This window comes from Schistocerca nitens, chromosome 1 (assembly GCF_023898315.1).
Source record: "Schistocerca nitens isolate TAMUIC-IGC-003100 chromosome 1, iqSchNite1.1, whole genome shotgun sequence".
Lineage (NCBI taxonomy): Eukaryota > Metazoa > Arthropoda > Insecta > Orthoptera > Acrididae > Schistocerca > Schistocerca nitens.
In genome coordinates, this window is record NC_064614.1 from 891,235,975 (window position 1) to 891,248,966 (window position 12,992).

The 12,992-nt window shown below is 46.2% G+C and overlaps 1 protein-coding gene across 5 annotated transcripts in view; it reads left to right on the forward strand.

Moving 5' to 3' along the window:
• The window catches only part of LOC126191836 (G-protein coupled receptor Mth2-like), a 652,141-nt gene that overhangs the window by 295,169 nt on the left and 343,980 nt on the right, over nt 1-12,992 (forward strand). The window contains exon 1 of one of the 5 annotated variants that reach the window (XM_049932561.1): nt 1,088-1,751. The exons of the other annotated variants lie outside the window; for them this stretch is intronic. Coding sequence (XP_049788518.1) covers nt 1,103-1,751 — 649 coding nt within the window. The 5' untranslated portion in view covers nt 1,088-1,102. Of the gene's footprint in view, nt 1-1,087; nt 1,752-12,992 lie in introns of those variants that run through there. 5 annotated transcript variants of the gene reach the window in all.

Here is a 12,992-nt window from a genome sequence, read left to right on the forward strand (position 1 = left end):
TACTTTTCCTTCATATCTCAATTGAACTCAGCTACATAAAAATTGGAATAAAAGTGAACAGTTGAGTCCTGATGCCTCTTAGTATAATCTTAAACAATATTTACAAAGCAATCTGCTTCACAAATGCTCTGGTGTCGAAACATGTGAGACGAAATTCGGGATTCTGAATCGGTAGGAAAAACTAAGAAGCATAAGAACAAAACAGATAACCACTTTGTTGCATGTTTGGCAGAAAATAATTTTTCTATCTGTCGTATAGTGCGGAAACTCTGGCAGCCACAGTCTTATACGACTAGTTTTTTTAACCAGCTATTTCGGCATTTTCTTCTGTTAAACTATTCGCGCAGTGAAACTAGAATAGATTTTGAAGACTTTATACGTCCACTGATACACCACGTACGTTTACTTGGGTGGATGAAGAACAAATATTCGACAGTGGCCTCGCTTTCCTGCAGTGAGAGTCCGTGAGTAACCAAGGAGAAAGATGAGGTTTTTTACTGCAATGACTTGGCAGTTTTAACTATCCTCTTGTGTATGTCTCTAATCTGCGTGTGTGTGTGTGTGTGTGTGTGTGACGGAGGGACGCTCCAACCTTTCCGCCCTACGCGCAGAGCGCCACGAAACGTTTCATCGTAGCTTAAAACCTGAAGAAGGAGAATAAAAGCAGACTCGATAAGTGACGGCGTACGTCACGCCAAAGGAGAACACGAGGGCTAGACGGCTTTCGGTCACGCGTGGAAGCAAAAGGAGCGAGATGTTTGGACTGTGAGGAGAGAGGTGAAGATTCGCAGACGCGGCACGGCGGCGCGGCCGTGAGCGCGGGGCGCACAGCCCACAGTGTTGGCGGCAGTGGCAGCGGCCGCCTCTTCACCTGCTCAGATACGGAGCTCTCAGCCTTCGCTCGGCCGCCAGTCTTAATCTCGGGGCCGAGACGCGCGGGCGGACAAAGTGCGGCTGTCGCGTCGCCGTCGATAACCGCGCCAGCGAGCTGAGGCCGCGTGCGTGCGACGCCGTGCAGAGGCGCGTGCTTTATAATTAGTCGCGACGCGGCGGACAGCAACCACGCCCGCACGGCGCGCCGCCAGTCACGCTCGCCGCCGCCATGGGCACGGACGCCGCGCTGCCGCTGCTGCTGCTCCTGCTGGCCGCCACCTGCTCCGTGGGCCAGTGCCTGCACCGCTGCTGCCCGCGGGGCGCCTGGCTGGACCAGGGCGCCGCCGACTGCTTCTCCGCGCCCGACAACGCCTCCGCCGACTTCCGGCCGGCGCTGCACCACCGCCACCGCAACGGCTCCTACGCCCCGGCCGAGAACGCCTCCGTCCCCGTATCGGACGAGCACCCCTGCCCGGAAGGTTACTACCCGCTGGAGCCCGAAACGGACCCGGCGGAAGAGCACTACGTGCTGACCACGGGCGAGCTGCACTTCCCCGCGGACGGCAGCGTGCTGGGCCCGGCGGCCTTCTGCCTGGCGGAGGTGTTCCCCGACGGCCGCGTGCGCACCTACGTGTGCGAGTCGGCGGTCGACGTGCCGTTCGTCGTCCCCGCCAGCTTCGCCCTGTACGGCGGGCTGATGCTCGTCTCCAGCCTGTTCGTGCTCGCTACCTTCTTCGTTTACGCGTCCGTCCGCCGGCTGCGTAACGTCAGCGGCCTGTGCCTCATGAGCTACACCGCCGTCCTCTTCGTCGGCTACGTCGCCAGCGGCACCTCGCAGATCTTCGACGTCGCCGACGGCGCCCCGTGCTTCGCTGCAGGTCAATCTCAACTTCTGATTACCACGTATATTTCTTTTGTTGCTACTAACGGGGGAGAGTCAAACAGTGTCGGCCGACATAAATATTTGGCCTTTACTGAGTAACTGTGGTGGTTAATCGGGACATTAATACACTATTCTGGGCAATTTCCAAGAATGATTGGCTATCGAAGTGGCGTGGTCCGAACGATACATATCGAACGTGCGATCGTAAATCGATTATGCGATTCTGGTGGCGGGCGTTATGAGTATGTTTATGATGGTCTCCTACAGCAATGACAAAGCCGGCCGGAATGGCCCAGCGGTTCTAGGCGCTACAGTCGGGAACCGCGCGACCGCTACGGTCGCAGGTTCGAATCCTGCCTCGGGCATGGATGGGTTCAAATGTTTCAAATGGCTCTGACCACTATGGGACTTAACTTCTGAGGTCATCAGTTCCCTAGAACTTAGAGCTACTTAAACCTAACTAACCTAAGGACATCACACACATCCATGCCCGAGGCAGGATTCGAACCTGCGACCGTAGCGGTCGCGTAGTTCCTGACTGTAGCGCCTAGAACCACTCGGCCACACCGGTTGGCCATGGATGGGTGTGATGTCCTTATGTTAGTTAGGTTTAAATAGTTCTAGGTTCTAGGGGACTGATGACCTCAGCACTTAAGTCCCATAGTGCTCAGAGACATTTGAACCATTGAAGAGCGTTACAAAAATACTTGTAATTGCAAAGGAGACGACTTACCCTACTCGTCGTCGGTGTTGGAATCATGTGAAAGTCCATTACGGTGGTCTGGATGGATAATTTGCAAGAGTCGAACCATGTATTCTTCCTGATACTCGTTCGTTTTCCGCACTGTCCACAATGAAATTGTAAAAGGTATTTCAGCATCGAAACTGTTCTTACGAAGTTTTACACACTTCGCACCGCCACAGTCTATACGGTCCATTCTTTCCTCGTCCAGTAGTAATCCATGTTTGCGACAGAATGTCGAACAATTTTCTACACTGGATAAACATGCAATTAGATTTTTCCACGTGAGACAGTCCGCCGAAGAAACATGAAGAGCACCAGACATCCCACTCACTAACCACATAAATCGTCTGGGACTCCTTAGCAATTCATAAATAATTCGCGGAGGTATGTAATTTACAGCAACTAAGGGAACGACGGGAAACAGATAAAAATGACGATCACATATAACTGATCACAACGCCCGCCACCAGAGTCGCATGATCGATTTAGGTTCCCACGTTCGATATGTATCGCTTGGACCCCACCACTTCGATAGGCGATCATTCTTGGAAATTACCCTATTCTGTTACCTCAAGAGGGGTTGTTGGGTTGTTTTGGGGGAGGAGACCAGACAGCGAGGTCATCTGTCTCATCGGATTAGGGAAGGATGGGGAATTAAGACGGCAGTGCTCTTTGAAAGGAACCATCCCGGCATTCGCCTGGAGTGATTTAGGGAAATCACGGAAACCTAAATCAGGATGGCCGGACGCGGGATTGAACCGTCGTCCTCCCGAATGCGAGTCTAGTGTGATAACCACTGCGCCACCTCGCTCGGTGTTACCTCAAAACATGTTCTATGAATACAAGAGCGTAATGATATATATTTTTCATTTATACTACTTAACTACATCGAAACTAAAAGAACTACAGTTACAAGGCTCGTAGAAAGTGTCTCGCAGGATCGGCCATTGTCTTTTCTGTGATATTATTAGTTGAATGGTACACTGCACTGATTCTTGTTGAATAATAATAGAATACATAAGCGAGGGAACTTATTCTTAGTATTTCAGCTCAGTTCACCAATGTTTAGCTCAGTGTTTTACAGAGATCGCAAATAAAATACAAAATATTCTCCTGATCCACACATCTAATATGTGCCAAACTCTCCACTTGGAACACAGCACCCAGTCTTCTTCAACTGACACCAGACTCATAACGCACTTTTCAGTCTCTTCTGTTGACCCATTATTTCCAGTACGTTCCAGTTTTGTTTGCCGCTTTGTAATTGGCTTTCCATGGCCACCCTTTGCGTCCTTGTTTTATTTTGGAACACCCCACTCAAGTTCAGTTTCTGTAACTCCTTTTCAGACTTTATTTTTTTCTGCTTTTAATCTCTTCTCTTCGGTGTTGATATTTTCCTTTTCTAATCGTTGAAACGCTTCAGGTGCCTCCCTGTGGTTATTTTGTTAGACATAACCTTTCTCACAGCCATTTTCATGCACTCTTGATTCCATTTTCCTCTTACTTTTCTCTTGTGTTCCACCATTTCAATCTGAAACGAAGTAAGAAGGAGAAAAATCGTTAAAAAACTGAAACTACTTTTGGCCGATACTAAAAACGATCGGGTGGCCGATACCGCAAGACAAACGTGCAATAAGATGCAGTCATATTGTACGTTGTTTTCCTTAGAGACGGGTACCACAGGCCTCGAAATATCTTCCGTGCGCTAAGAGCTACAGCAACACCATTAAGCACGCAGAGCAGACAAAGCACTGAAGAGAGGAAGAAGATATCCGACTCCAGTGTACATGGATACACAACTTACTTCTGCTCAGTGCACAATTCTGCCATTTGCAAGCGGAAAGAGAACAATACTAGCCTGTTCTGAAAGCTGGCCGATAGAGCACGACTGTCCCCTAACGCTACCGACGCCCATTTCAGAACTAAGAGCCGATACCTCAAGTGAGGAGGAAAGCCGTAACCTGTCATACTGCTACTGAAATAATTCCCGAAGGGCTTGTAGTGCGAAATCGGAAAGATTTCCTTCCTCCACAAACAATTTGCACCTTTCCTTTGTAATCTGGGAGTGTGCTGTCTTAAGAGAACGGTTTCGTGTAGGTAACTAAAATGAGTGTATGCTGTGTAGCGTTGTGTTTATATTGTTGATGACAGAGAATGAAAGAGCAGGAAGAACCCTGATTCCAACACACACACTATTCCTCTGGAACAGCTCTTGTGTGGGAACGGGGATGAGGGTTCCGAACTGAAAGTCCATATCCCATAAGTATATCGACATACAACAGTGTGGACACCGTCACAGCATAGTACCGAAACATTGCATTGGATTCATATGCTGGACGACTGGGTTCTAGACCAATTCTGGCCATCCATATAAAGCTTTTCAACAGTTTCACTATTTTACTTGCAGAGATTCTGGAGTAATTAAGAAAATGGGAATTTGGAATGAGGAGGGAGGCTTGCTAGGGTAGTCCGTACAGTTGTACAAAGCCGCTGTGCCTGAGTGGCGTAGTGGTTAGTGCATATGCTTAGTGAGCGGGAGAACCGGGTTCGAATCCCGACCTTGGTACAAATTTTCATTCGTCGCTTCAGTGTGGAACGATATAGCTTCATTCTGAAAGAAAAGTTTAGACTGATTTCCTAAATCCCTCCCTCCATTGACACACTGTGGCAGAATTTGCAGTTTAACAAAGATTATTAACACGTAGTCTACTCAGGTTCAAAATGGTTCAAATGGCTCTGAGCACTATGGGACTCAACTGCTGAGGTCATTAGTCCCCTAGAACTTAGAACTAGTTAAACCTAACTAACCTAAGGACATCATAAACATCCATGCCCGAGGCAGGATTCGAACCTGCGACCGTAGCGGTCTTGCGGTTCCAGACTGCAGCGCCTTTAACCGCACGGCCACTTCGGCCGGCGTAGTCTACTCAGGAAGTGTACCTGAACCCCAAGATCTGAACACAGTGGAGCTTTACTAGGCATGATCTTATTGAGTTTCCCCGTGCCTTCCTCCGGCATTTCAACTGACTTACCAAAAAAAATAATAGTGGGACGCAGGCTTTAGTGTGGAGTCTACGGCGGTGCATCGGTGCAACTTGGCACTGCTACTTCCGCTACCGAGACTAGAGTCAGTTGCTTCCAGTGACACTGTCACCAATGCAGCGTGAGCTGGCAGTGTCGGCTGCTGAGAAGCTAATAGCATAAGAAAAATTAGTGCCACATAAATACTCGAGATATTCTAATGAGAAACGCTACAAGAAAGATTTGTTTATCATGCAAGGGCTCAGTCATCACGTTTCCAGCGGACGTTCCAAGATGAAAACGAAGGTTAGAGTTCAGCACACCGACGTCATCGAGGCCGTTAAAGATAGCGCCCAACCCTGGGTAGAGGACAGGCCTTGAGCTCGTTACAGGAACTATCCCAGCATTCGCTTAAGGTGATTCCGGGTATTAGTGGATAACCGAAATCAAGATGGCAGAATGGGAATTTGAGCCCTGTCCACACTAAATACGAGTTCACTACCTTTACCAATGCACCATAATACCCCCACCAGTGTTCCAAGGTCAATTAACAGGCATATCGTCGTGATTACGATCGTAAAATTACGGAAATTTCGGCGGTCGTTCGTCCCCATTTCCATTATGAAACAGAAAATAGACTGGGAAGCGACACATGTACAGCATGCAGTCTGTTCACACACTGTACGATAGCTCGTGGAGTATAAGTAGATATAAATGCAGTCAATAAAATGAACTTCTAGAACATTTACTCCTTACATCGTTTCAACCGGACACTTTTTGTATCGCAGGAAGAGCTGGCAGTCACTGGCCACTTGTCAGGACTAAAACACAAACAATCGAAATTATATCAGTCGTAGCGGCACCTACGTCATAAATGCAATCTCCTGAACACCAGTTTCTTATCTCCGTAAAGATTGCACATTACAGCTCTTACTGTATATTGCGATAAGCGGGGTGATAATTTTTCCAGATTCCCCAAAATTTGGCGAGCACAACTGCATAGCTTAACAGTGTCAAATTTCTGTCCGTATCATCACACTTTTCTTCCAGCAATTGTACGTCTATGTAATTTATAGTTTAGACAAAAGAATTTTAACACCACTGTCCTCCTGCATCGAAAATTACCATCGGTGATAAGACTTCACAGTTGTCAATTGCAGCTGTCACACAGAAGAAAGTAACAAACCACAAACGACACTACTGAAGTTCCATGCACAGCACCTCACCTCAAACTACTGCGCATGCGCGAGCTAATCGTCTTATCTTGAGATTCCATTTGACCAAGAGTCGCTTACTTTCGAAATGCGCCTCGAGATACAGCACTACTAAATGTAGGCACTGTCAAGTGTGTGAATACTGCTAATGTTCTGACAGATGCAGGGGAAACGTCTGACGTAATGAGCAGCCTACATATTAATATCTGACAGTATTGTTACATACCTACAGAACAGTTATATCGCTGAGGAAGATGTGTCTGAAATGCTTATGAAAAACCATCCGCTTTAATAGCAAATGGCAGTTCACTTTACAAATTATAAATACAAGGTGTAATTAATAGAAAAACGATGAAAAAACCCGTCATTATTCGGTTAAATCATTAGTGATATGCTTTCAGTCTGTTGAGATCGATTGAATACAGTGTATACCTGTAAGTGTAACGTTAAGAAATGATATTGGAGTGGAACGAATACATAAATTCAGTTGGGGAAAACAAGTATAACACTGTTTTCCTTCTCGCTATTTTGTGTGTGTGTGTGTGTGTGTGTGTGTGTGTGTGTGTGTGTGTGTGTAGATGGGTAGGTGAGTGTCTGTGTGTGACTGTGTTATTTTGTTAGAAGAGCAATATGATCTCCAAAATGACTAATGCTGTTTTGAACAATTCCGTTTCAAAATATCCGACAGTGAAAGTAGAAGTTCGTTTCACAAACACTAGTTAAAAAAAAAGAATTGGCATTGCTTTGTTTTTATCCATCGAAAATATTCGGACTTCTGTCAAATGGCGGGCACCCAACCACTCAGCAAATAATGGTTCAATTTATTCTGCGATAGTAATTTAGGTATTGCAGTCATCCTTCGATATCTGTGTCACATGGTTGCAGGTTGCCACGAATAAAAGACAATGAGATTTCAAAATAGGGAACAGGCTATGGGGAGCTTTGATTGCATAAGCGAACAGTAATCAGTATGCAGTCAAAGCATTCGCAGAATTTTGAGCCTTTTACTAAAATAGCTTGTTTTTCCTTCTCCTGCCAGACAATGTCACAGTTTTCCCGAAAACATCGTGTGCACAACTCGCCTATGTCTTATTCATTTAAACCAGTGTTCGTCAAACTGCGGACTGCGGGACGCATACGTCCCGAATTGAGTATTGGTGCGGCCCGCGGTTCTCGACCACATGTTGTATTAATATGCATGTAGCAACTAACAGCCGAATCCAAAAACGTCAACTAACATTCATAACTTCTTAGGAGTGCGGTTTTCATGCTCGGTATAAAAAAATAAAAAAAAACACTTGCAGAGACACTAATATTTGAAAACGTGCTTAATTTTAATTGACGTTAGTTCATTTGGCCGTGAACTGAGTAAAGTTGGTCGGTTACCTCAGAGAAGAGGGATCAGTAGCACAGCTCCTACGGGGTTGGATGGCCTGTGAGAGAGAATGTTGTTTCTCTTCCTGTACCGACAAATCACGGATGTTCGCGAACGTGCCAAGCAGCTGCCATGATATAAATTTTGACATGGATTCGTGAAAGCGCATTACACAGACGTCATCTTCAAAGGTGGTTCATATTTTTAGCAAGGAATATGAAATTAAGTTAAGGCTGTTGTATTACAATGCAGTGAGCAGAAGAAAAATTACATTCAAAACATTTATCAAGCTTTTGCGATCGAGTCTCATATCGCGTAAGACATTTAAATATAACACAGTTATTGTTATTATCAAGTAATGATCCGCTCACACAGAAGCACAACATCACATGTTCAGTGTGACAGCTTTGGGGTCACTGAGAGTAGCAGCAATACGAATCAAAGAACAGTCGTAATGAAATATTCCATACGGTGCCGACTTCAATAATTAGTACTAAGGGGCCAGCGGCCAACTTATCGCGCCATTTCTGTGGCTAGTCTACTGGGGGCTCATAAGGTTGTTTTCTCAATGACTATAGTATCGGTGTCATCAACAAAGAAAATTTTTCTCCACGATTAACACTGTTGAGAAAGTCACTGATGTGTATCAGCAAAAGTACTGGTCATAAAACGCTACCCTGAAGAACTCCTATGTTTTTGTACTTCGGTTGTGATTTTGGATTGCACTTTGTCTGCTAGGTATGACTGGAACCAGTCATAGGCTACATTTCTTTTCCTTGATGGTTGCAGCTTATTTGGTGGAATGTTGGGGGTATTGAACTTTTGGTGATCCTGTAGTTTTAGTACAATAGAACCCAAACTGTGATTCATTTAGAAGGTTTATTTATTCCACTTCTTGCGTATTCAAAACAAAGTCGAAATTTATCGTTGCATTTTGACATTGCAGATTTACTTCATTAGCTCTCTACTGCATACCGTTCCCATATGACCACTCATATGTAACTGTACACCACTAAATAAAATCGACGGTCCACTTGTAATGATTTACTGTACGCTTTGTATAGTAAAAGTTTAGTATGTTCGATTTGTAAAAAGAAAGTTTGCGTTCTGAATAAAACTTTTCCAAGTATGTAGGTATATGACTGCGTTGGCATGTCATGTTACTATACACAAACCTGGTGGAAGCCAGTAGAAACAGTAGCCCAACGGTAGTTAAACAAGAACATGATGACGTAGTCACGTATCAACACACGTTATGTTTTTGACGATAAAGGTGTGGGAAACTTCACTCGCATGTATGTTTTTGCTGGATAATTTAATATTTCAGTAGTAGCATTACCAATATCGGAGACTGATAGAAGCACTTTTCAAATTAAGTTCTAGCTATTATGGTAATTAATTAAAAGTAAATCACCATGGTACAGCCATACACACAAATAAAATCTGTGTGTGTCACTTGAAAACTTAATCGTACAACCTTCTACGACAGAAATCATATAAATGAACAATGAAACATGAAATTAATTACCACCATTTTTTAATGTATGACATGCAGCTACTAAAGTTGGCAGCTGTTAAATTTGGCAGCTGCGTGCCATGCATTTGAAAAATACGTAACAGCCTCTGCGTATGCCCTAGACATCAAAATTTTTGCACGTGCATAGATAAATGTGAAGAATCACCTAATAAGCAGGCTTAGATCCGATGACATCCCCTGCTTCCTCCGAATAACAGATAGAATCGAAACGTTCCGTATTTAGAGAAATTAGGTACATTTTAGGCAGAGTAGAGAAGTCAGCGACTTCTTCTGAAACAGCTACGTAGGTTACCAGTTAATAACAAGATGGATACATGCGTATGAGGCCCAAGATGCCGTCCCACAACGTCAATATTTGGCTGTTGAGCAAAAAAGTTTGACAACCATTGATTTAAATAAATAGGCTTGGTGATAGCGATGCAATACTTAATCGGACAGTAGGAAGATTAATGGAAGTGTGTTTTAATTTCTAAGGGACCAGATTGCTGAGGTCATCGGTCCCCAGACTTACACACTACTTAAACTAACCTACGCTAAGAACAACGCACACATCCGTGCCCGAGTGAGGACTCGAACCTCCGGCGGAAGTTGCCGCGCAATCCGTGACATGACGCCTCTGGCCGCGCGGACACACGGCACGGTCAATGAATGAGACTGGTGACTATTTGCAACTATTTTCGCGAGAATTGATGTAGAGTGGATAGAGACTATTTGCAACTACACTACTGGCCACTAAAAATGCTACACCACGAACATGACTTGCTACATATGTGAAATTTAACCGACAGGAAAAAGATGCTGTGAGATGCAAATGATTAGCTTTTCAGAGCATTCACACAAGGTTGGCGCCGGTGGCGACACCTACAACGTGCTGACATGAGGAAAGTTTTCAACCGATTTCTCATACACAAACATCAGTTGACCGGCGTTGCCTGTGATGCCTCGTGTAAGGAGGAGAAATGCGTACCATCAAGTTTCCGACTTTGATAAAGGTCGGATTGTAGCCTATCGTGATTGCGGTTGATCGTATCGCGACATTGCTGCTCACGTTGGTCGAGATCCACCAACTGTTAGCAGAATATGGAATCGGTGGGTTCAGGAGGGTAATACGGAACGCCGTGCTGGATCCCAACGGCCTCGTATCACTAGCAGTCGAGATGACAGGCATCTTATCCGCACGGCTGTAACGGATCGTGCAGCCACGTCTCGATCCCTGAGGCAACAGATGGGTACGTTTGCAAGACAACAACTATCTGCGCGAACAGCTCGACGACTTTTGCAGCAACATGGACTATCAGCTCGGAGACCATGGCTGCGGATACCCTTGATGCTGCATCACAGACAGGAGCGCCTGCGATGGTGTACTCAACGACAGACCTGAGTGCACGAATGGCAAAACGTCATTTCTTCGGATGAGTCCAGGTTCTTTTTACAGCATCATGATGGTCGCATCCGTGTTTGGCGACATCGCGGTGAACGCTCATTGGAAGCGTGTATTCGTCATCGCCATACTGGCGTATCACCATGCGTAATGGTATGGTATGCCATTGGTTACACGTCTCCGTCACCTCTTGTTCGCATTGACGGCACTTTGAATAGTGGACGTTACGTTTCAGATGTGTTACGACCCGTGACTATACCCTTCATTCGATCCCTGCGAAACCCTACATTTCAGCAGGATAATGCACGACCGCATGTTGCAGGTCCTGTGCGGGCCTTTCTGGATAGAGAAAATGTTCGACTGCTGCCCTGGCCAGCACATTCTCCAGATCTCCCACCAATTGAAAACGTCTGGTCAATGGTGGTCGAGCAACTGGCTCGTCACAATACGCCAGTCACTACTCTTGACGAACTGTGGTATCGTGTCGAAGCTGCATGGGCAGCTGTACCTGTACACGCCATCCAAGCTCTGTTTGACTCAATGCCCAGGCGTATCAAGGCCGTTATTACGGCCAGAGGTACTTGTTCTGGGTACTGATTTCTCAGGAACTATGCGCCCAAATTGCGTGAAAATGTAATCACATGTCAGTTCTAGTATAATATATTTGTCCAATGAATACCTGTTTATCATCTGCATTTCTTCTTGTTGTAGCAATTTTAATGGCCAGTAGTGTATTTTCTCGAGAATTAGTGTAGAGTGGATAGTGAGTGTGTTGAACTGCTTCTCTGAGCTTTGGCCTGGCGACGGCTTCCACGGAAGTGCGCGGAGCGGCTTTGTGTCAGGCCACAGGCGGGAGAGCGGCCGTGGCAAAAAGCCGGAGAGGCGCTGGCGGTGCCGGCGGCCACACAACAGGCAGAAAAAACGGCGACTCCGCGGCCGCATCGCGTTACGCGCCGCCGACTGATTCAGCGCGTCGCAGCCGCCGCACACTCAGCAGGCCCGAGGGCTGAGCCGAGCTGCTCTCGCGCGGCGTCACATGGATAGCCGCCTGTCAACCGCGCGCTCCTCGCCTCTCCTGAGTGGTCCGCAACCGCCGGAGCAGACATCCGAAGCTGTCCTGCAGCACCCAGCCTACCTTCTGCTTCACTGCTCGCACTTATGGAAGGGTCCGATTGTCAGAAAGGAAACTTAAGTAACTGACTTCTTTCAAAAAGGGTTCAAATGGCTCTGAGCACTACGGGACTTAACATCTGTGGTCATCAGTCCCCTAGAACTGATAACTACTTAAACCTAACTAACCTAAGGACATCACACACATCCATGCCCGAGGCAGGATTCGAACCTGCGACCGTAGCGGTCACGCGGTTCCAGACTGAAGTTCCTAGAACCGCCCGGCCACACCGGCCGGCTGACTTCTTTTACAGGAGTATTTTGCCGCATACGGTGGTGCCGATACAGCCCTAAGAATCCAGTTTCACGGGCAGCTCGGTTATTTATTTGTGCATTTACTTCATCAGACAAGATTACGGCCTTCAGACTTCCTCTCACATCTCACAAAACATCCGTAGTGGCCGGCCGCTGTGGCCGAGCGGTTCTAGGAGCTTCAGTACGGAACCGCGCTGCTGCTACGGTCGCAGGTTCGAATCCTGCTTCGGGCATGGATGTGTGTGTTGTCCTTAGCTTAGTTAGGTTTAAGTAGTTCTAAGTCTAGGGGACTGATGACCTCAGATGTTAAGTCCCATAGTGCTTAGAGCCATTTCAACAATCCGTAGTGAGTCGCTATTACAATATGTACAGCACACAATGTCAAAAACTTGACTGCATTTTATTCATTAATTGGTTATCGCGACATACTGCGGGATAACTCGTCATCGAAGAAAAAAACATGTTCCACAGAATCGTACACCAATGATAATATGTAATGCCCACTTTAGACGCTCTTGTAAATAGCTCTTTAAACAGT